General features: G+C 41.2%; 1 protein-coding gene and 1 long non-coding RNA gene across 4 annotated transcripts in view; both read right to left on the reverse strand.

Moving 5' to 3' along the window:
* The window catches only part of LOC138966480 (brefeldin A-inhibited guanine nucleotide-exchange protein 1-like), a 43,075-nt gene extending 22,616 nt beyond the window's left edge, over positions 1-20,459 (reverse strand). Inside the window, exons 1-23 of one of the 3 annotated variants that reach the window (XM_070338747.1) lie at positions 20,245-20,459; positions 19,281-19,314; positions 18,538-18,679; positions 17,885-18,031; positions 17,073-17,252; positions 16,540-16,602; positions 15,904-16,057; positions 13,543-13,623; positions 12,283-12,456; positions 9,556-9,700; positions 8,849-9,083; positions 8,187-8,409; positions 7,370-7,495; positions 6,824-7,013; positions 6,396-6,507; positions 6,011-6,045; positions 5,122-5,292; positions 4,741-4,825; positions 3,884-4,055; positions 3,206-3,360; positions 2,053-2,181; positions 1,086-1,244; positions 278-395 (exon numbers count right to left, since the gene is read on the reverse strand). In XM_070338747.1, coding sequence (XP_070194848.1) covers positions 278-395; positions 1,086-1,244; positions 2,053-2,181; positions 3,206-3,360; positions 3,884-4,055; positions 4,741-4,825; positions 5,122-5,292; positions 6,011-6,045; positions 6,396-6,507; positions 6,824-7,013; positions 7,370-7,495; positions 8,187-8,409; positions 8,849-9,083; positions 9,556-9,700; positions 12,283-12,456; positions 13,543-13,623; positions 15,904-16,057; positions 16,540-16,602; positions 17,073-17,252; positions 17,885-18,031; positions 18,538-18,679; positions 19,281-19,314; positions 20,245-20,350 — 3,136 coding nt within the window. In that variant the 5' untranslated portion in view covers positions 20,351-20,459. Of the gene's footprint in view, positions 1-277; positions 396-1,085; positions 1,245-2,052; positions 2,182-3,205; positions 3,361-3,883; positions 4,056-4,740; positions 4,826-5,121; positions 5,293-6,010; positions 6,046-6,395; positions 6,508-6,823; positions 7,014-7,369; positions 7,496-8,186; positions 8,410-8,848; positions 9,084-9,555; positions 9,701-12,282; positions 12,466-13,542; positions 13,624-15,903; positions 16,058-16,539; positions 16,603-17,072; positions 17,253-17,884; positions 18,032-18,537; positions 18,680-19,280; positions 19,315-20,244 lie in introns of all 3 variants that reach the window. The other 2 variants (XM_070338746.1, XM_070338748.1) reach the window with 2 other exon arrangements.
* Positions 1-23,179, reverse strand: part of LOC138966485 (uncharacterized) — a 114,555-nt gene that overhangs the window by 50,211 nt on the left and 41,165 nt on the right. The window lies entirely within an intron of this gene.

Below are 23,179 nucleotides of genomic sequence, written 5' to 3' on the forward strand. Positions count from 1 at the left end.
AAAACAAATAGGCCTATGTCACCCACCGTATTTTAGTTAGTATGTTCCCAATTTGTCGCGAACTTCCATGCCCAACTGTAGCCCCTGACCGGGCACAAAGAATCCTTCTTGATCATGTATTATTGGCATGAACATTTCTCAAGTCGATTACAGTATAGCGTTCGTGGGATACCTCCAGCTTCGCTGGTACACACACACACACGCACGCACGCACGCACGCACGCACGCACACACACACACACACACACACACACAGAGGTAAAGCTGGAGAGCTCACCCTCTGGGTCAAAGGCCTCAATGGGATGGACAGCACTGTTGTCTTTGGAAATGTGTTTGGGTTTGACCCCTGTACCGATCAGCTGGGCCAGCTCCAGTTGAGAGATACACCTAAGGATCTGTGATGAAAGAAAACAGTCTAAATAATCTGCTGCACACTACTGAGAGGGTAAATAGTTTTCACCTGTGACTATCACTGACTTGAGTAAACCAGCAAATACACATTAACAAATCTGAAGGAAAACAAACCACTTCACAATTACTCCTACGAAATCTTAAAAAAAAAACCCCACTAATTGTGCAACAAACCAGCAAAGACAAATTGGAACCTGAGGTGATTAGTATGCTTCAATACTCTATTCTTTTTAATCTGTTTGGTAAAAGCATAATAGAAACACAGCTGGCAAAAAATCTGAATAAATTTGACATTGTTGGTGATTCTTCCAAGAAAGTTTTTATGAACCCTAAATAAACTGTTGAACAACAAACTGACATGCTGCTGGTCTGCATGGTTAAGCAAAAAACCCATCCCTTCTCAAACACTGAATCCATACACCTCCTTCAGCCAGCACTGGAAGAGGCACATCCCTCAGACGTAAACAATTGTTTTCTCAGTTTCCTGTTCTCAGACAAACTCTGGAACTTTTTTTAGACCCGCACAAAAAAAGAAGAAAAAAAGAAAAAGAAAAAACAAAACAAAAGAAACGTGATTTGCAAACTTCAGAAGGGAAGCTACCATTCTCCTCCATCTACAAGACGCATCCCGCACGAGCTGTGATACATGACAAGCCTTATCAGCAAACAGTTACCTCCAGCCAAGAACTGCCCAGGTAATTTCCGTCAGTGTGTGCTACAGAGATGAGCGTCTTGATGGTGTCGATGTTCTTCAGTTTCATCTCGGTGATGGGCGTGGCGCACGTCAGCAGAGTGAACCGTGCCAGGGCTTGCACGTACGCATCACGCTCCAGCTGTGGACAAAGAATGTGAACATACAGTTCATTTCCTCTGCTATATTTTACAAAACAGCCTTACTGCATTCTCTAAACGAAGGTATGTCTCAAACACTTTGCATAGAGATGATTTTGCAACATGGAGCACCACTAAACTCAGTTGATTTCATCTGTTATTTTTTCTTTCTTTATTTATTTGGTGTTTAACGTCGTTTTCAACCACGAAGGTTATATCGCGACGGGGAAAGGGGGGAGAGGGGATAGAGCCACTTGTCAATTGTTTCTTGTTCACAAAAGCACTAATCAAAAATTTGCTCCAGGGGCTTGCAACGTAGTACAATATATTACCTTACTGGGAGAATGCAAGTTTCCAGTACAAAGGACTTAACATTTCTTACATACTGCTTGACTAAAATCTTTACAAAAATTGACTATATTCTATACAAGAAACACTTAACAAGGGTAAAAGGAGAAACAGAATCCGTTAGTTGCCTCTTACGACATGCTGGGGAGCATCGGGTAAATTCTTCCCCCTAACCCGCGGGGGGTGTTATTTTTTATCAAAGAGTGTTAACTTCATTCTCAACAAGAAACTTCTGGCTAAACATGTTGACGATTTTCACAAGTACATTTCAGTAAAGAATTATAAAGACATTCAAAAAGAATTTAGACAACAAGAAAACACAACAGTAACTGGGTTTGGTTCATTCTTAATAAATATTTTGACAGCTTGTCGCTGCCTTCTTCAGGATGGTATAAAGTAAGGAATAATAGAACGTCTTGAATTTCTCAATAATGGTTTAGAAGAAGGCGAGTGACTCCTGACCTCCATGTGAAAGATGCAGGCGATGCGGATGGCACAGCGGATCCCATCCAGACACAGTCCAGCGATGTCCTGATCATCACAGTCCTGCAGGCCGACACTGAACGCAGCCAGGAATGGCGTCCATGCCATCTGTTAACAGGACACAGCATGATTTGTTGCATTTTATGAAAGGCATTCTCTAGTCAAATCAATATGTAGTCGAACCTGTTCTAGCGACCATCTCTCGATAACAAACACGTGCCCAAAACAACCATCCGAAAGCATCCAGCACAAGATTGGGCTATATAATTCACCTTTACAAAGCAACCACCTGTCTACAACAACCACTTTTGGTCGGTCCTTTGGGTGGTCGTTACAGACAGGTTTGACTGTATGACATTTTCTTCTCTTCTTCTTTTTCTGTGTTCATGGGCTGAAACTCCCACGTACATGTTTTTTTTTACACGAGTGAGTTTTTACGTGTATGAGCGTTTTTACCACGCCATTTAGGCAGCTATACGCTGCTTTCGGGGGTTTGACCGTATGACCTACAAATAGCATTAAAGCCTGACCTTGAACATACTGTATGACCTACAAATAGCATCAAAGCCTGACCTTGAACATGCTGTATGACCTACAAATAGCATTAAAGCCTGACCTTGAACATACTGTATGACCTACAAATAGCATCAAAGCCTGACCTTGAACATACTGTATGACCTACAAATAGCATCAAAGCCTGACCTTGAACATGCTGTATGACCTACAAATAGCATTAAAGCCTGACCTTGAACATACTGTATGACCTACAAATAGCATCAAAGCCTGACCTTGAACATACTGTATGACCTACAAATAGCATCAAAGCCTGACCTTGAACATACTGTATGACCTACAAATAGCATCAAAGCCTGACCTTGAACATGCTGTATGACCTACAAATAGCATTAAAGCCTGACCTTGAACATACTGTATGACCTACAAATAGCATCAAAGCCTGACCTTGAACATGCTGTATGACCTACAAATAGCATTAAAGCCTGACCTTGAACATACTGTATGACCTACAAATAGCATCAAAGCCTGACCTTGAACATGCTGTATGACCTACAAATAGCATTAAAGCCTGACCTTGAACATACTGTATGACCTACAAATAGCATCAAAGCCTGACCTTGAACATGGGCCTGACGTGCTCCAGGTGTGTTGCCATGGTGAAGTTGGCCTTGACGTGACTGACGCTCTCCATCAGGACCTTGGCTGTCTGCGCCATCTGCTCCATCTCCACGTTGTACAGCAGTCGGCGCTGTTTGTTGCTGGTGATGTCCTCTGCAACACAATATCAGCCCATCTTACCATTGTACAGAATGTGATGCTTGCATAACACCTGTGCTGAAGGAATCTTCCACAGCTTTACAACATTTGACATTCTTCCGCAGAAAAGTAGATCTCCTTGCCACTTTGTAATGCAAGTGTCATATCGTTGTCCTGGAATTTTGGTGCAACTCCATTCTCGGCAATCCTGATGTTTTTATGGTTTAGAATAAGTCAATATTTGTCAATGAGAAACATTCTCTAAAATGTGATGGACAATACATGGTTTAACATTCTTTTATCTTTCTATCCATACCAGATACAAATATAAACAATATTTCATAATAAAAATAATCTGTTTTGGCCTTCTGCTGAAAAGCTGTCCATAAAATGAGTTCCGCCAAAATTCCATGATGACGTCAATACGAAAAGGCTTAGCAAGGAACGAATATTGACGCTTGTTATTCAAGCTTATTTTGACTGTAATTACAGCTCATCATTAAAAATCCGTGACACTGCGCTGCAAAATGAGACTTACTGGCTGATGTGGGCTTAGAGTGGTAGGAGGAGCCCAGTTTCATTTTGATCTCGTTGCCAGCGATCTCATCGTAGATGGCTGACAGGTACTCCTGAGGGAGGTCTCTGCTGTCGTTAATCCCACGGTTCATGCGGATGTACTGCTCTTTGGTCATCTTCTGCGTTTGTTTAATCTGCCATGATGGAAACATACACATACATGTACCTTCATTGTTTGTAACCATGGGAAAATGCACTTACAGTCGTTAATCTGTGATGATGGAAAAACACACATACCTTCATTGTTTGTAACCATGGGACAATGCACTTACGGTTATTGGTTATTAATCTGTGATGATGAAAAAATGGACATGTATCTGCTAATTTATAATGGCAGTAAATGTACACACACCCACGAAACTAATCGTTTTCATCTGACGTCTGCACTGAAGACCTTTCACACTTTCAGGAGCTCTCTCCTGCACCAGCATATACAAGTAATGCTCTGTTGAAGTCGGACACAACAGGACATTCAGAAGTAATGTAAACCATATCTACCATCATTCTAAACTCCACAGATGGCATAAAAATCAACTTAACACAAGCTTTAGACTGAATAGCTCATGACCTGACAGTTCTATGCAATATCCAAGTTCAGTTTGCAGGTTTTGAGTCTTTGAATTTCTTATTTGAGATAGAAAAGTGTTCTATGTCTATGTCCAGACTTGTTCATTACAAAATGCAAGGCCAGTGCACAGCAGTTGAAGGGAATGCTGAACTACTCCCTTGCAAGGATGCTTGCATATGTGAAGAAAAATACAGGGGTGGCCATGTGTAAAAGATCTTTACACCAGACACATCTTTACAACAAACACTCACTTGAGGACTGTGCAGATCGGTCGTCAGCATGATAATGGAGAATGCCAACACGTAGGCAGTGTCGGCACTGGCAAACAGCTCCGTACTATGGAAACAGAGAACACACGTACAATCACACTCACATTATGTTTTTATGTAGAATCTGCACTTTTGAACTAGAAATGTTACAAACATGTTAACTTCTGAAAACCAGAATGAGCACACAATACTTTGACACTGTTCAAAGCAGTCAATACGCTAATGAAGGCAGTGCAAATAATTTTCTGAATGGGATGTAATTTACATGCAAAACTAACATCACCACTGAATCACCACACTCATGGATTTTACAAGGCTGCATTACGACAAACAAACAAACAAAAACAACAAACGCGTGCTTACTTTGGATTGCATTCACAATAGCGGGAAGCAAACTTCTCCATGAGTCTGTCAATCTTCTGTGATTCCCCTGGCAGCCGAAAGCTGTCCAGAAAGCGTCGTATAGCTTCCACGATGGGCATGCCGTTCAAGTGCAGCTGGTCGACGTAGGCATACATGACTTCTTTAGTGAAACTGCACAGACAAGGCATACATGACTTCTTTAGTGAAACTGCACAGACAAGAGTTGTCATCATTAACAAACAACTGTATGCTCATAAATTTACGCAAAGAAAACGTGATTGAAGGAAAGCAATATCCTGATTTAGCCCTGTCTGAGGTTCAATGTCACACTGAATGAACCTCAAAATGTTCACTCTTCTTTCAGAACAGTGGAACCCCCCTTTTAAGACCTCGACAAATTTGAGAAAATCAGGTCTTAAAAAGGTGGGTGACTTAAAATGGGGGTAAATTTACACAGGTTCCGAACAGAAAGTCAGAGAAAAACAAGGTCTTAACACTTTCTACCCCACCTATGTTGACCAAGTTTTTTTTTAGCCGAGACCAGCTGTGCTGCAGCAAGTCACTCAGAATAGTAGTAACTGTGTGGAAACTGTGTAACAATACGCTGGAATGCACGCGTTAGATCGACGTTACAGGAAGCGACTGAAGCTTACAGTCTGAGCTGATATATCTGTACCTGGGAGACAATGAGTTAAAAGGGAGGGAGTCTTAAAAGGGCATTTTCACTGTATGTTAGGTGTCACTTTCATTGGGCTATTTCTGGAGTATGCTCTGAAAGATCTGAGTCCAAAACTACATTTCTTCACTTCTCCTCTGAACACTCTCAAAAAACAACTGGAGTACACCTATAGGTTCATCTGTAGAGAGGAAAGAACACTCAAATACTCACTTCTCATTCTCTCCAAGGAAATCCCCTAAAGCCGTCTGCAATCAGAAGAGAAACAAATGTTATGCTCGATACGCACGATTTCTTCAGAATCTTTACAAAGAGTATTTATTCAGTTGTTGAGGAATAGATCAACGATTTGCCCCCTTCTGTTTTATTCCACTTTCTGATCTCCTTCCCTCCTTCTTCGGGGGTGCGATGGGGATTTCATTGTACTTTAGTTTTAGATAACAATAAAAATGTACTCATTGGAAACATGGACATTCAAACAGGAACACGAACTCTTCATGCAGTCTCTTGTTCCTGTTTGTAAAAGAACACCTGAAATACACTGATGTGTCCATGTACAAGTGTGACTACAACGGCAAATGAAACCTGTAGCTCTTACCTTATCCAGACGCTCTTCTGCGTGGAGAAATTCTGCCACATCCTCCGCCGACTTGCCGATCATGCCTTGCTCTTGCAGGTAGTGGATGCCCTTCATTGGTTTCTTGTGAAACCTGCCACATAACACACCACATCTACCTGTGTAAACAAAACTTTTGAAGAAAAAAAAACAACAAAAAAAACAAACAACAAAATGTTAAAAAGATAGAAACCCCTCTGGGAGCTCAGTGTTACATTACATTTATAATGCATCTTTTCATAACCAGTGAAAGACGAACAAGGGGCAATAAACCGCTTGTCCTCAGAGTCTGTGAACAACACTGAAAGAGTATTGATGAACGCAAACACTTCTGCTGGCAGCGAGTGTAATCAAAAAACTCAACAACACTGATTCAAAATGTCCCTGGTGTACGTGTGACCAACACTTACAGCTCCAGGCCAGTCTCCATGATCTCTTTCTGCTGCTTGAGCACCTCAAACTGTTCGGGGGAGTCTGCAGGGGGGAGGGCCGACTGGGAGGCACTGTTGTTGGAACTGAGGGAGTTGACACTGCCGTAGCTTGCCATGGTGCCCTTGCCGCTGTCGCTGTCTGTCTCCGTGCACGGCTTGCTGTCCTGGCCTGTCGGTACAAAATAGCTAGTCAGTTTGGATGTGCATGTCTTTTAGAATGATGGGGAATCAGCTTGAGATACAAGACATTCAAACACATGTCACATCAGAATGCAATGTGCTCACTCAACACAAACGCATGCATGCACGCACACACACAAGTATGCTGGCATGCACACACACACACACACACACACACGCACACCACTCATGACAAGTCCACAACATGATAACATATGCATCACTTCAAAACAAACACACACAAGGCGAGTGGGACTTTCCTTACCATTCAGCTACTTATAAAACTTCAACCAAACAGAGAAAGTGGAAACATGACAAGATGTGTAAACTAGAAAAAAACCGTACTGAGATTGGACTGTGAGTGAGGGTTGAAGTAGAGGTCCTTGCTCCACTCCACCATACACTTGAGTATGGATACCAGGCACTGCAGACCCTTGAGACGCATGCTCTTCTCCTGGTTAGGAGTGGCACCTGCAAACACCAAATGAACAGAATTCACGCTATGACAAAAGAAGAGCACATTACTTGATCTTCAACTCAGCTAAAACTGTAAAAAATTAAAATTAAAATAAAATTCCAATTCTGAAGTGCCGTTTATCCTTAAAAATAAAGGGGGGAGAGAAAGATCTCCAATGTGCAAGAAAATTTGTGATCTGAAGCATGAGAAACAGCACGGAAACAGCTCAAACTACCTGAACAAAGACATGTCACCTGTTTCTCATTCATTCATTCTGCTCAAAATGAACCTTTACAATATCCCTTTTCTAGACTATGATTAGGAAACCACCAAAATAATGCTACCACAATCAAATCTGTGTTTTAAATGAAGGGGACATATGAATGAAAACATATTTGCTTGACATGGAATTCGGTCATTCAGGACTTCATCATAAAGTGGGTCCATTGAACTTCACTAGGATACAAATCCAGATCTGTTTACCCCCCAGTGTGTGTGTGTGTGCATCTATGTGTTGTTCTGGTGTGTTGTTCTGTTGTGTGGTTTGATTGTAGTACACGTTCTCAACATTGACATGACAATTTTCACCAGCTGACCGGAATTGCAGAATTTGGAGCCTGAATCCTTAATAATTCTGGCCAAAACGGAATAGTAAACAGGTCTGCAAATCCCTTCCTTACACTCCTCCATGACAAGCGTACTCACCCAGTTCCAAGGCATGCCTGCCCTGAGCGATTTTGGACAAGTCGTTGACGAGCCTGTCAAAGATGTTGGCGAGGGCGAGGTCGCAGTCGTAGTTGAGGTAGATGTCCACTACACTCTGGGCGTCGGCACAGATGCGAGTCAGGGCCTGGATCACCATCCACTTGTGCTCAAAAGAGCTGCTGGGGGTCTCCAGAATGTACAGGAAAATCTCCTTGAAAAACACCTGCAAAAGACAAGTGGTTTTGGACTGCTGTTAATATTACACTATTACACATGTGCTCAAGAATTGGAACTTATCACTTACCTAAATAAGCATCTCGAGGTGTTTCTTGAAACTGAACAAATGGCAAGGAAAATGACCATAGACAGCTGAAACACCTCTGACCTCTCTCACAATCTCTGACCTATCTGACAACCTCTAACCTATCTCACAACCTCTGAGCTATCTGACAACCTCCAACCTATCTCACAATCTCTGACCTATCTCACAACCTCCAACCTATCTGACAACCACTGACCTATCTCACAACCTCTGAGCTATCTGACAACCTCCAACCTATCTGACAACCTCCAACCTATCTCACAACCTCTGAGCTATCTGACAACCTCCAACCTATCTGACAACCACTGACCTATCTCACAACTTGTGACCCTTCACATACCTCAATCTGCATCTTGAGGTGCTGCTTGAAGTTGGACAGCAGGGTGAGGAAGATGGCCAGGGAGAGCTCGAAGACCTCCGGCACGGAGCTGACGCCGTTCTTGGAGAGGGCCACACACAGGTATTGCTTGATGGCGTTGATGAACATGTCGTTGGTGCGGAACACAGGCCCCGCGTTCTGCAGGATGGACAGCAGCAGCTGCAGGGACAGGATCTTGGAGCGCAGCTCGTGGGACCTGGGAAGAAACAAGTGGAGCATAATACGGTAAAACTTGCCCTGGTGACTACCTCTTCATAACAATCACCTACCCAATGCTGTGACCGTCCCAAAGGATCCTTGACACATTTTCGTCCCATACACCACTTCCATAATTTTTCTGTAGTGAGAAACCTCCACCACTTTAAAATCGTCCTACATATATTTATGTACGAAGGCACACCTACATAGGACACACACAATAGGTGAAACAGTCTAGGTCATCACTGACGATGCTTTATACATGTTAAAAAAAACCACCCAAATAACTCTGCCACAGAAAGCACCACTTGAAAGAAAAAGACAACAAAAACAGGATAACAATACCAGGCACCTGCCATCAACTATGCCTTATTCTAAGCCAGAAAATGCTTTAAATCCCATTACTCCTGAATTATGTATCATTCCTACGACTCAAAAATCCTACGATCTTCAGTTTTTCATATACTTACTTTGGGTCTGGTGGGCCATCACCTAACGGTTTCATGGAAAGTTTGCAGAGACTGCGAAACACAAGGAAGGCATCTTTCTGAAGGATGTGGCTGAAAGCTCCCTGCATTGCTTCCCCTTCCATGCTGTCACTCGTAGTCAGCGAGGCTGTGACCAAAGAGTCAGATGTGAGGATAAAATGATTTAGATATCATGAATTAATTTTTTTTTATAACAACGTAAAAAACACACATTCCACATAATTCAAAGAAGAGAGAGAGAGAGAGAGAGAGAGAGAGAGAGAGAGAGAGAGAGAGAGAGACATAAAGAGTGAGAGAGAGAACGAGGGAGAGGGAGAGAGAGAAAGAGAGAGATAGAGAGAAAGAGAGATAAAGAGAGAGAGGGAGAGAGAGAAAGAGAGAGAGAGAGAGAGAGAGAGAGAGAGAGAGAGAGAGAGAGAGAGAGAGAGAGAGAGAGAGAGAGATGCAGGCAGGCAGACAGACACACAGACAGGAAGAGGCAGGCAGAGAAACAGAGAGGCAGACAGGGCCAGACGATGGGACAGACAGACAGACAGGGGGAGACACCAATGCTCTCATTCCATTCAAAAATAAAATAAAATTAAAAACAAAAAACAAAACAAAACAATAACAGGTGTGCTAAAAGAGATGCACAGAAAATGAATCTTCTGTGGAAAGAAATGTTGTCTTCTCAAAACTTTTAGATACATGGGCATTTACATCTATGAGCTTGTACGACACAATTTTTGTGATCAGTAGAAGTAAAGCTTGTTTCTATTGCACATGAGTTGAGTCGAGATATGACAAGTCTTCTAAATGGAGTCAAAACTGTGTTATAACAACTGCCCAGGGGACCAACTATTACAAGAAAAGCAACTGCTAATACAACTCACCAGTTCTAATCATTAACATCTACAAGTGTGTGAAATTTGGAGGCTTTTTTTTTCAAAACATGCGAGAAAACCTCAACTTAAAGTTTCTTAAACATGACCCCGCTGTGACCCCAAAACATGATGAACGTCAACCAAACTTGGGTCATGTTCGGAGATCATCAAACCCTAGAAGTGTGCAAAGTTTCAAAGCTCTAGCTTCAAAAACATCCGAGATAACTTTAACGTTAAGTTTTTTGTTTACGGCCGGCAGGATGGCCTAACACTGCTCATTCCTAAGACTCTCCTGATTACTCAGGAGAGTCAAAAAGAGGTCAAAATGAGCAGGTGGTCATTATTGAGAGGCTGTCGCCAGCGCAGGTAAAAAACAAATTTAAAGTGCACAATTTAGTCGCGAACAGTTAAAGAATTCAAGAAACAAAATGTCAAGTTCAGTCTAAACAAAACAAAAAGGGAGAACACATCTGTTACTAGAAAACATATAGATAAATAAATAGGTACATAATAAACAAGTAAAAAAACACGTGCACCTGCAGCTGCAAGAAAAGGAGATATGAGAAATGCTTGTGTTAAGCACAAAGCTTATAGACAGCATATGTTCAGTGCAAAGCAAAGACCACAACAGACATGCATATCATGTTTAAAACTTTCTGTGCAGTGCAGTGCAGTGCAGTGCAGTGCAGTGTAATGCGGTTTATAGGTGAACAAGTAATAAAGGAAAAACCAATAAACACCAGCTTTTAGGTGAAAATCTCATGAACAAATGCATTCAAGAATGTGTAAAGTTGGAGAAGGAAAAAAATTAAAAAAGCCTAACAAAAAGGCATGCAGAAAAAGGAAGACAATATTTAAAGTGCATTTCACTAGATTCAGGCTGTGTCCAAAGACTATTCACATGCTCTATTTCACACGGAAAAGCATGAGGTATGTGTACCTTCTTCTTCTTCTTCTGCGTTCGTGGGCTGAAACTCCCACGTGCACTCGTGGTTTGCACGAGTGGAATTTTACGTGTATGACCGTTTTTACCCCGCCATTTAGGCAGCCATACGCCGCTTTCGGAGGAAGCATGCTGGGTATTTTCGTGTTTCTATAACCCACCGAACTCTGACATGGATTACGGGATCTTTTTCGTGCGCACTTGGTCTTGTGCTTGCGTGTACACACGGGGGTGTTTGGACACCGAGGAGAGTCTGCACACAAAGTTGACTCTGAGAAATAAATCTCTCGCCGAACGTGGGGACGAACTCACGCTGACAGCGGCCAACTGGATACAAATCCAGCGCGCTACCGACTGAGCTACATCCCCGCCCCGGTATGTGTACCAAAAGCTGTCTCTTTGAAAAGCTATGTTTAAAAGAATTTCATATGACAGTCAAAATATACTGAAACCAAGGGTTACAGTGGACTCCCCCCCCCCCCTTTTTTTTACCCAACCCCCACCCTCTCCCCCCCCACCCAATTTAAGACTCCCCCCTTTTAAGACATTACGATTTCTTCAGATTTTCTGAACATAACATCTGTAAATTTACCTCCATTTCAAAATGCCCCTTTTTTAACGACTGGATTTTCCCCAGGTTTTTGGAGGTCTTAAAAGTGGGGTTCCATTGTGAACTGGCAGACCTGTTTACACCAGTTTTGTTTCAAGTTCACAGCTTTTCACAGCAATGACAAATCATAAAAATAACATCACGCAGAAATCAGAGATTCCATCAGACTTTTATTTTTTATTTTTTTTACCTTTCTGATCGGTTTGTTTCAAGTACACACCTCTACACAACAAAGATAATATCATGCAGAAGTCTGAGATTCCGTCAGACGCTTTTTTTTTTTTTTTTTTTACCTTTCTGATCGTCTCCTGGGGTTACAGGTGTGACAGGGGAGGGGGTTGAGAACTGTTGAATGGGGAGGGAGGTGGGGGGATTGGCAGGTGCTTGAGAAGAGGGAGGAGGATGGTTTGGGTGTTTCTTGTCACCTTCTCCCACCGATTCCGCATCTTCTGTTGCTCTCGGTGGCTCTGCTGGAACTGTGTTAAGATGATGATGATGTGAAAGTTGAAGACAACAGATAAAATTGGAGTGAGTGAGAGAGAGAGAGAGAGAATCTGAATGATTCTGAGAAATTCTGAGACAACTACAAAACTAAGCTAAAACCGTATGCTGCCACAAGCATTCCTTTTGAAATTTAAGAGAGCAGCAAATAAAGAATGGGGAAAATGTGAGAAAGTGCTACTCAATCAGGCCTCAGGAATCAAGTCTTCTTACTTTAAACACATGCATTTTAGTGCACTGTAGCACAGTTGGACTGTGTTCCTATATCACTTTTGATTGCATGCAAAAACAAAAATGATGAATTTTTGAGTTGACCATTGATGCACCACTTGGTTGTTACAACACTGGTAGCAGTGCTGAAGAAATTAGTGTGTGAAATATCAAACTTGCATCATTCAGTTAGTCACTGCTTCAAAGCACAAGAAACAAGTGAAAGTGAGTATTACTATCATAGTATCAATGTTATTCCATACGATACTACAGGTCATCATTACAGTTATAACATGTGCTATTTCCACCTAAATGTTGGATATACTGCTGCTAACTCAGCAAAATGTCATTCAGTATGACCAGCTGTTACAGTCTAAAAGCTTTAAAAAATGAAATAAAAAATATTTTGCTGCCCTTTGCTGTACTGGGGTAAAAAGTATAACAAACTCTTTGCTTTTGTTCATGGGTATTAACTTTTTGTAAAACACTTGTCTGTACAGTTGTCTGGATGCATACACAGTTTCAGGTATTGTCTTCTTCCTCTTATCTTATTTTTAAAGAAAAGTACCACTGAAACAAGCCACATTATTCCCAATTTGCCCTGATGAAAAACCAACTTGAAGTAAAAATCAAGCTTCTCAAAGGTGCAAATAATAAATCCACCAGCAATTCCTTCACATAAAAACTTCCACAGGGGAAATGAAAAAAATAAACTTCCAAAAATGAGAAAGGGTCATCCCTGAAAAAAAAACCTCAAAAGGTTTCCCCCTAAAGTAACCTTCTATATATATTAGCAAAAATAAGCGCAGATTCATGTACCACAGTTACACAAATACACTTACCACCGGCTGCTCTGTCAATGAGTTCATCCAGAATAGCACAGACAACGGCCTGTGAGCTTGGTCCCCCCTCACTGGACGGATCTACCACAGGGAAAGAGCACAAGTATACACAAAATGGACATTCCTTACTTTTTAAATGGATTCCTTTCTTTTTACCATCCTGAAGAAGGATGCGATAAGCTGTCAAAATATTGATTAAGAATATACCTGGTTACTTCTTTTTCTTCTGCGTTCGTGGGCTGAAACTCCCCCGTACACTCGTGTTTTTGCACGAGTGGATTTTTACGTGTATGACCGGTTTCACCCCGCCATTTAGGCAGCCATACGCCGCTTTCGGAGGAAGCATGCTGGGTATTTTCGTGTTTCTATAACCCACCAGACTCTGACATGGATTACAGGATCTTTTTCGTGCGCACTTGGTCTTGTGCTTGCGTGTACACACAAAGGGGGTTAAGTCACTAGCAGGTCTGCACATAAGTTGACCTGGGAGATCGAAAAAATCTCCACTCTTAACCCACCAGACGGCAGCGACAGGGATTCGAACTCACGACCTCCCGATTAGGAGGCCGACGTCTTACCACCACTCCACTGCACCTGTCAGATTAAGAATATACCTGGTTACTGTTGTGTTCTCTTTTTGTTTACAAAAATGGACAAGTCAACAACACATTGGGTACAGTCCATGCCCTTTCTGTCTGAACCAGTATTGGGGGATGAGAGAAAGGAGGCGGAGGAGAAGGGGGTACATGTATTATTGTACAGCAGTCCCTGCAATGTACGGCCCCCGGCGTGAGCGGCCACCTGACATGTACGGACACATTTGCTCGGCACAGAGTGTTTTCCTTCTATATTTGCCGCCCCCCCCCCCCCCTTAAACGGCCACCTGCAAAACGTGGACGCGGACACTAATTTTCGGTCCCAACAGGTCATACCTGCAATGTACGGACAGACCATTGTCAAATTTTCACCACAACAAAATGGATAACAGAGCAGTCCGGCTCTTGGTACAAAGGTCACAGCCGCAAAGGTGTGATGACAGTCACTGACAACTTGAGTGTACCCATCAGGAGGGGGGTAGTTTTGGTCAGGAGTGGAGTACATGCGAAGATGCCAACATGAAAATGCACTATGCTCTTTATTCTTGTCTGTTGGACGTAAACAACAGAAACCACAGTCGATGAAGGTCCTGAGCGAAAGAGAGTGAAAAATCGGCCACAGTTCTCAGCATCGCCTGTCTGTGTGTAACCTCTTTCATTGACAAGATACTCTTGTTTCCCTGCAGCCTTGACCAGTGAGTCGGTTACCTAATCTGTGAACCCTTCAGTTGTCTTGCTTTGTCAAAAGTTAGACACAGTAACCCTGGTTTTGCTCTGAGTGAACAGTGCAGCTGGCCTCAATTAGCTGACACCTCTCTGGCCACAGCCCCAAACAGTACATGGCTGGGGGAAGGGAGAGAGAGAGAGAGGGGGGGCTAAACTCAGTGGGGTGTCTGGTGTCACTGTCAGCAGGAAGAGCATTGGAGAGAAATAGAGAGGTGTACTCTTCCACACAATTTCCAAGCATCAGTTGTCACGGCTTAGGGTAGGCAGTGAGGGAGAGTGAGAGCGGTGTTGTGTACAGTGTATTTCTTACTGAAGAGTGAAAAGTCACTGCCACATGATCGGCATGCAGTCAATAAAGCCAGACAAGAAGAAAATAAATTACATGATTATGACATGCAGCTCTATCTGCTGATTTTTTTATTCAAACTGGGTTTCAAGCTTATTCTCGCAAAGCATCTGCACACGTGCCTCTGTGCTGTGTTTGTGTGGCTGCTTTCGTATGTCAGTGCATGGTGAGTGCGTTCACTGCCTTGAGGATTTATTTTATCTCTTCTTTTCAACACCATTCATACAAATCATTTTTTACTGAACGTTTAAAGAAATATTAGGAGTTTGTTGTTATTGTTTAGTAGCCACAAGAAGTGGTTAGCATAGACTCAATCCTGTTGTTTGTGTGTCTCTATGTGAGTGTATGGGGGAGGGGGTGGTGTGGTCACCCCTCCCGTGACTGGCCACCTGCAATGTACGGACAGTTTTGCTATGGCCCAAGGGTGTCTGTTCATGAGAGGGACTGCTGTATAGGCAATACAAATATCTTCAAGTGCTTCAACTAGTCATGAACTCTGTTGGATCGAAGGAATTATATACAGATGCAAAAAGAAATGAATACACCAACCATGTCTCTGAACTAAGTGTGAAGACATATTTGAATTTTTTTTTAAATCTCGGTGACTTAGTCATATTAGCAGTTAAATGTAAGGTCACCGCCAAGATGTTCATGTATAGTATATCATTAAATATGTATCTAAAAGATGCTGACCTGGTGTGGTAGCACCATCAGACTGCGGTGAAGCAGCATCCTCTGCTCCCTGGCCATTCTCTTCACCTCCTTCTGATATGTGGCTGTTCTCTTCCCCTCCCTCGCCGGGAGAGCCCTCTCTACTCTCACTTTCTGCACTGCCCTCTTTAGAGCCCTGCAAAGAAAATCAACGTTGGCTTTTCAAAACATGTTCAGAACAACAAGTAACCCTTCAAACAATTCTCAAAATGAAGAGTTAAGACACTTGTTTTATGCTTTAACTGATAGGGCTTACACATACTACAACACCCAGTTACACAACTGAAACTGAACATGGTTGAATCTAGACCTATGCTGATGTCCCACAAAATGGAGCTAGAGAGACTGATGTATTCATGATTTATGTCATGCAAAGGAGCTGTTCATTTGTTATGACTATACATTTACGCTTGCGATAGGGCTGTAAGTGTATTATACATGAATTGTGTTCAATGGTAGTCTTTGCAATCAGGCATGCAGAGAACTCCACCGAGATAACTAAGTCTATCGTACTGCATTCTACTTGCTTTAGGCCAAAACAACAACAAACAAACATGTATACACAGCTTTCAGACGTGAAGAGCCATCTAAATTACTTATTTTTTTCTTTTAACTCACCTGCCCTATACTTTTTCCTGAAACCTTGCTATTGCTTCTTTCTCTTTGTTTTGCGTCTTGTTCCTGTGCAAAATGAATCACATCATTAGTACTGAAACTGATACAAAAATGACAGAAGATAGTGAGCTTGCAGAATTTTTTTTGTAAGTATTCTAAGAATCTAAAAGGATTTGCACTGTGAAGACTAAAGAAAAGAGGATTACGACGGCCATAGACAGCGTATCACTTTGAAAACAACACACAATATTCATCTTTACAATCGCAAGCAGATCTATACAAAAGCAATGTCCACATACCTCCACCCCCACCCCAAATTTAAGGGTACAATTAAACAATTATGGTGGGGTGATTGAAAACAGTTGTAAACTGAATCTTTCCATTTGGATGAAATCTTCTCTTTACCAAGCAAGTTGCCCTGTGACAGTGCACTCAACAACAACAAGAACAACACAATTAGTACAAACAACTATTGATCCTACTATTCATAGTGACACACACACACACACACACCTCTCTCCCGCATAGAAACTCACCGCTTGCTGTTCCATACGGCAGAAAATAACATTAAGCATCTGTGTGAGGGTGGCTTTTGCTGTGGTCTGGTTGACCAAGTTTTTGCTGGCCAGGTAAATGTTGTAGCAAGTCCTGACAGCCTGTAGCACAGTTCCCTCATGAATCTCACAGGTGTTGGTGGTCACAACGGTCAGTAAGGCCTGCGGCACAGACATACGAAACATAATGCAAACAATGGCACTTCTACATAGCCATTCAGTCAGGGTACAGTGGAACCCCCCTTTTAACGCACCAACCTACCGCGATTGAAGACAACCACCCTCTTTCAAGAGCCTGTTTTTCCTAAGATTTTCTGCTCATAATCTCTGTAAATTTACCTTCAATTTAAGACTACCTCCTTTTCATGACCTAATTTTTGTCAAATGTTTCGAGGTCTTTGGGGGGGGGGGGGGGGGGGGGTCAACCATACTTAAAGATAAGCAACAATGAGCCAAGAATCTAAAGAGTTCTTTTTTTTAACTTCTCATTCCTGCTCCGTCCAGCTAAAAATAGACAGGAAAAACAACTGCTTTAGTGAAAAAGATCACCACACAGACATGAAATGTAAAAACGGTAATAAATCGAAATGTCCATTAACACTCAGATACACATTGAAGCTTTCTTGGAAACTTCAATACTGGAAAATAGAATTCACATGTTCATACAGATGGTGAACTGCAAACGCATACTTCAAAACTGTGTAAGCAATCAGACCCAGGGGCAGGGTAAGCATAAATAAAACAGAAAGTAAAATGTCGCCAAAGGTTGACAGGCAAACAGAACTGAATCTCACCTTTATGATTTGTAACTGGACACCTTCGTCTGTTTGAGGACCAGTAAAACAGCCACATATTGTGTCCACAATGCGGTCAATCAAGCGTTTCCCTGGGGCCGTGGAGTCTGGACCATTCCCAGTAAGGTGGCCATAGGCTATCAGTTTCTGCAGCAGACATAGTTCACAGTCACTCAGCAAACTATGCATTTCAATTTCCACTCGTGTTCTAAACTGTGATATGTTCATGCTGGGATTCAAATTAGCAATACTTATGACACATGTACATCCCTGTCATACTTGTAGCAGGTGGTAATTAACCAGTGATATTTTCACTTACTTACAGTCCCAGATCTGTAGTCTGTGGCTACCCTGCAGACATACTTTAACTCTACTACTCTTTATACACAATCAATAAAACTAAACAAAATAATATTAATATATTACAGGCTACTACACTCACATTAACATTTCTTTCCGAATGAAACAAAAGGATAAGTAGGCAATTTGAATTCTTATATTACAGGCCTACTGGTTTTTTTAACAGGGTGTGTCAAAGAAAATTTTCCATTTCAATGTATCGTTTTAATGGACAATTAAGTGTTCTTGTTATAAGTGTTATAATCAATACCATAGATGAAGACTTCACCCACAAGCAACCACAAAAGTCTCACCTGCAGACAGTCTAGCGCTGTGTTGACAATTCTGGGGCTCTTGGACTGGCATGCCAACTCAAACGGCAGGAAATACTTGTCTGCTTCCACGACACCTGCACGCTTTGGTTGGGGCAGAGCTGATGACTCTGGCGACTGCTCCCTGTTCAGATAATCAGTCAAATTCAATATCATTACACTTTACAGGGATGTTATTCGCCTTTGGCAGTCTGTAAAACGCCGATGCTAAATTCATTTCCCTAGATTTGCCACACTGTCAGTGTCACAATGGGAGGAAAGGTGACGACAAGGATAACAGGAAACATCTCTAAATTGACAAAAATGTAATGGCCAATTTATCCAAATAAATTAATCTTAACATCAAATAACAACATCTCAGTTATTATCTTAGGACCCGTCCCCCCCCCCCCCCTCCCCCAAAAAACAAAAAAAGAGAAAAAAAGTATGTTACAGAGTTTTCTTCTTCTTGTCGATCACTATGTTACAGAGTTATAAACTATACACACCCAAAAAAATTTTTTTCTTAATGAAACAAAAGAATGAGTAGGCAATTTGAATTCCCATAAACCACTCCACCAAATACATATATATATGACATTTGTATATGAATCATTACTTCTAGTTCACAATATCAGCATTTACATTACATAAACAACATACAAAAAAATTGTTTTGACATGATTCAGAACTTTGCAAGTTGTGGTTTGAACAAATACAAAGAAATAACAAATAAAAGAACTCACTTTTGTTGATCTTTGTTGTCATTTTTCAATTCATCTGAAATCAGATATAAATCAAAATGTAAAGAAAGATAAGTGCAGTCTTTGAATAAAATAATACACATACAAAACAGAGTTACACGGACTATTATTTAATAAATACATGTCATTTCTAACAGTAAAGTATGTATTTATGCTAAAACAAGAGAAGGGAAAAAAACCAACCAGTAGTGTAAAACGGGAATGTGAAGGAACACAATATTAAGTAACACATACTTTGTAGGTTTCAGGCTAATGTTTTCACGGCAGTACCCGAAAGCACACATAGAGTGATTCCAATAATAAACAACTGAATATGGGTATCCTAATCCTATAAGTATACATACGTAAAAACATTCATCCTTTTCAAGTGGAGAAAATCTATAGATTCTATGCAAACTACCGGCTAATTTTTAACCCAAGGAAAGAACTGAAACATTTGTCTCAAAAATAGACACTACACATTCCAATACCCCACCTATGCTGCCTTCGCGGGGTGTAGACTGGAATCACTAATAGTGTGACTGGGAGGAAAAGTGGGAGGGGCTCAGTTATTAGTTAAAAGTGCTAGCTAAAGGTTAAACGTTGGCATCATTATATTCATAACAAGAGGAAAAAAACTGCGGTCAAATCGAACATGAAAGAATCACCAGCAAATAAAAATGTACCATTCTTCGTGTTCTCTGGGTATTGATTTGACATTATAAAAATAGAAACGTGTCGATAACACGGACATTGTGATGGTTCACCTTGTCATGCAAACCAGGTACATTGTCCCACATCAAAGCATTAGCATAAACAATAAACAACGCAAACTCCACACAGCTGTAGAATAAATCGTACCAATGCTCACTACAGCTGATTGAGTGATGAAATAAAACTAAAACAATGCAAATGGAGTAATTATACAAAAAGAAGCAGCTGTCTTTCAACACTCTCGGTATCATACCTAGTGCCACCTCACAAGCTTTTTTCAGTTGCGAATGGTGTGTTTTCTTGATCTCTTTGTCGCCCAGGATCTTCTCCAGAGCTCGAGTCAAAAACATCTTGTTCATCGATGAGCCAATTATCTCCCTAAGTTCATTTCAAACAGCCGATGCTCAGATAAAACACCGGCTACACCTCTCAAAGTATTTGCTGTCGCATAACATCCGCCATGCTGGAGTCACGTGACTATGCATCGTCTGAAGTAAAATGCGCCTAATACCGTAATATAAAAATGCAGAATATTTATGTAAGTGACAAGTGTGTTTTAGAAGAGACGTATGGATGAGAAACTAAATCATATATCTTTTCAACCATTTTTATTAATAATACTCATTTAATGCGGAGTTTTTACTGCGAGATAAGCAAGGGGAAGAGGGACCACTCATTCTGACGATATAATATAAATATAATTTTTGTTTGCGGTTGTGTCCCATTCTACACCGCAAATCAGCGCCTCCGTGACGTCTTCAAGAAAACGCGTGGGAGGGGTTGGGGTCAACATTTTTTCTAGAAATGAATGAAAACGGGTTGAATATGTTCTATCAGGTTTTCTTTTCACACTTACACATACACACACACAAACACACACATTATTAATCGCCTCTTCTCACCAGAGCTCAGGGGCGGGTGATGTACAATAGATACTTTATTGTGATTTGTTATGGAAATGTGATATATACAAAAAAGCTAATATTTTGACAACTGGCACTACAGCTCTCTGCTAACAGTATTACAACTTACCAGTGATAATTTTTTGTTTAAATTTCAGTGACATTCAGTCTTGCCCATCTGTGCCACATGACGTCAAACTTGTGTTTGTACTCTTATTTATAGTAACTGCTGCTATATTAATATTGTTATCCTACAGCAGTAAGTGTACTCTTATACAACCGTTGCTTTTTTCATATTCAACTCCTACAGCGGTATGGTGTGATCTTATTCAGCAACTGTTGCTATATTTTTATTTCAAATAATCATCATAATTATATCAGGCAAAAGGCTATCTAGCCTACAGGCCGTATATAATGATATGATATATTAATATTCATCTCCCACAGCAGTAATCATAGGTGTGCTCTTATTCAAAAACTGTTGCCATGTTAATATTTCTCTCCTACAGCGGTATAGTGTGCTCTTATTCAGCAACTGTTGCTATATTAAAATTCATCTCCTGCAGCAGTAAGGTGTGCTCTTATATTCAGCAACTGTTGCTAATGCATATGTTAATATTCATCTCCTACAGTGGTAAAGTGTGCTCTTATTCAGCAACTGTTGCTATTATTAATATTCATTTCCCAAAGCAGTATATATATTGTGTGCTCTTATTCAGCAACTGTTGCTATATATTAATATTCATCTCCCACTGCAGTAAAGGTGCTCTTATTCAGCAACTGTGCTTTATCAATATTCATTATGCTCTTATTTAGCAACTGCTGCTATATCTCCCACAGCAGTAAGGTGTGTTCTTCTTTAGCAATTGCCGCAAAATTGATATTCATCTCTGTGGTAAGGTGTGCTCTTGATTCAGCAACTGTTGCTATGTTAATATTTATCTCCCATAGCAGTAAGGTGCTTGTGCTGTGTACGATCTTGGCCATCTACAGACAACGCCGCTTAACTCGATCTCGTCGGGGCCCCCCCAAAGAGTTCGAGGTATGCGAAGTTCGTGTTATCCAACACGTCGGATAGCTCGATTTTTCAAAGGAAGACTTCGAGCTATCCGAAGTCGAGGTAAGTGAAGGATTTTTAGTGATATAAAGAAGGCTGGTGGCCGGGACCAATGGTTCACTTCGACGTATCCGAAAAATCGAGGTAAGCAGCGTAGTCTATCTACAGGACAGCTCTCAGCAGGCTCTTGGGGCTTTTTTGATGATGTGTGCAAATCTGCTTGCTATGGTGTATATATTTATATGTACGTATTTACGTGCGGCATGTGTGTGTGTGTGTGTGTGTGACGGTTTGTGTGTTTGTATGTGCTTGTATGCTGACTTTATTAGCAGGCATCTGTCAAAAATTGTTACGATCAACGATCAAGTCAGTGTAATATCATGTATATACTTTTGATTTGATTACGTGAAATGCTGCTTTTGTACATTTTCTTTTGTTTTACCATTGTAAAAACCAATTCACTGGTTATACAATTAAACAATCCATCCATCTCTCCCTCTGAGAACTATTTGTGACCCTCCACCACGGAATGAGTCGCATGTCACCTTTGCATGATTTTCATATTTTTACATTTTCCTAAAGAGTTTTTTATGCTCAATCCAGTGGTGAAACCCGTTTTAAAAAAGAGTGAAAACTGTTTTGAGTTATAAGCCTGTGACTAAGGTGACCCTTAAGCCTAGTGCAGAACCACGCGAGTTGACGTGCGACTCATTTCGTGGTGGAGGGTCACATTTTCCATGTTTTGTTTGCGACATAATCTTATGACGTTTACATTTGTGCGTCACTTCTCGTTTGACGTCATATGGAGATAAAAAAGTGGGAGATCGAGCTAACCGATGTGATGAAGATAAGGTGGGACCTGGGCATGAGATCGAGGTAAGCAGAAAATCGAGCTATCCAAAGTCGAGGTAAGTGAAGGAATTTTAGTGATAACAAGAAGGCTGCTGGCCGGGACCAATGGTTCACTTCGACGTATCCGGAAAATCGAGTTAAGCGGCGTTGTCTGTATCATGTTGAGCATTGATTTATGTGCTGGAATTTATCTTATGAATGACTTGTTGTATGTGCATAAGTATGACTAATTCAATACTTTGAAGCTGTTGCTTGGATAATAACCCGGTAAAATTAGTATTTCGGTGTTCAGTCAAATGTTAAAGTTTCTATCACACACGCACGCACGCACGCACAGACAGACAAAAGTTAGCATCGCATAGGCTACACTTACGTGA

Source organism: Littorina saxatilis, linkage group LG5 (genome assembly GCF_037325665.1).
Source record: "Littorina saxatilis isolate snail1 linkage group LG5, US_GU_Lsax_2.0, whole genome shotgun sequence".
Taxonomy (NCBI): Eukaryota; Metazoa; Mollusca; class Gastropoda; order Littorinimorpha; family Littorinidae; genus Littorina; species Littorina saxatilis.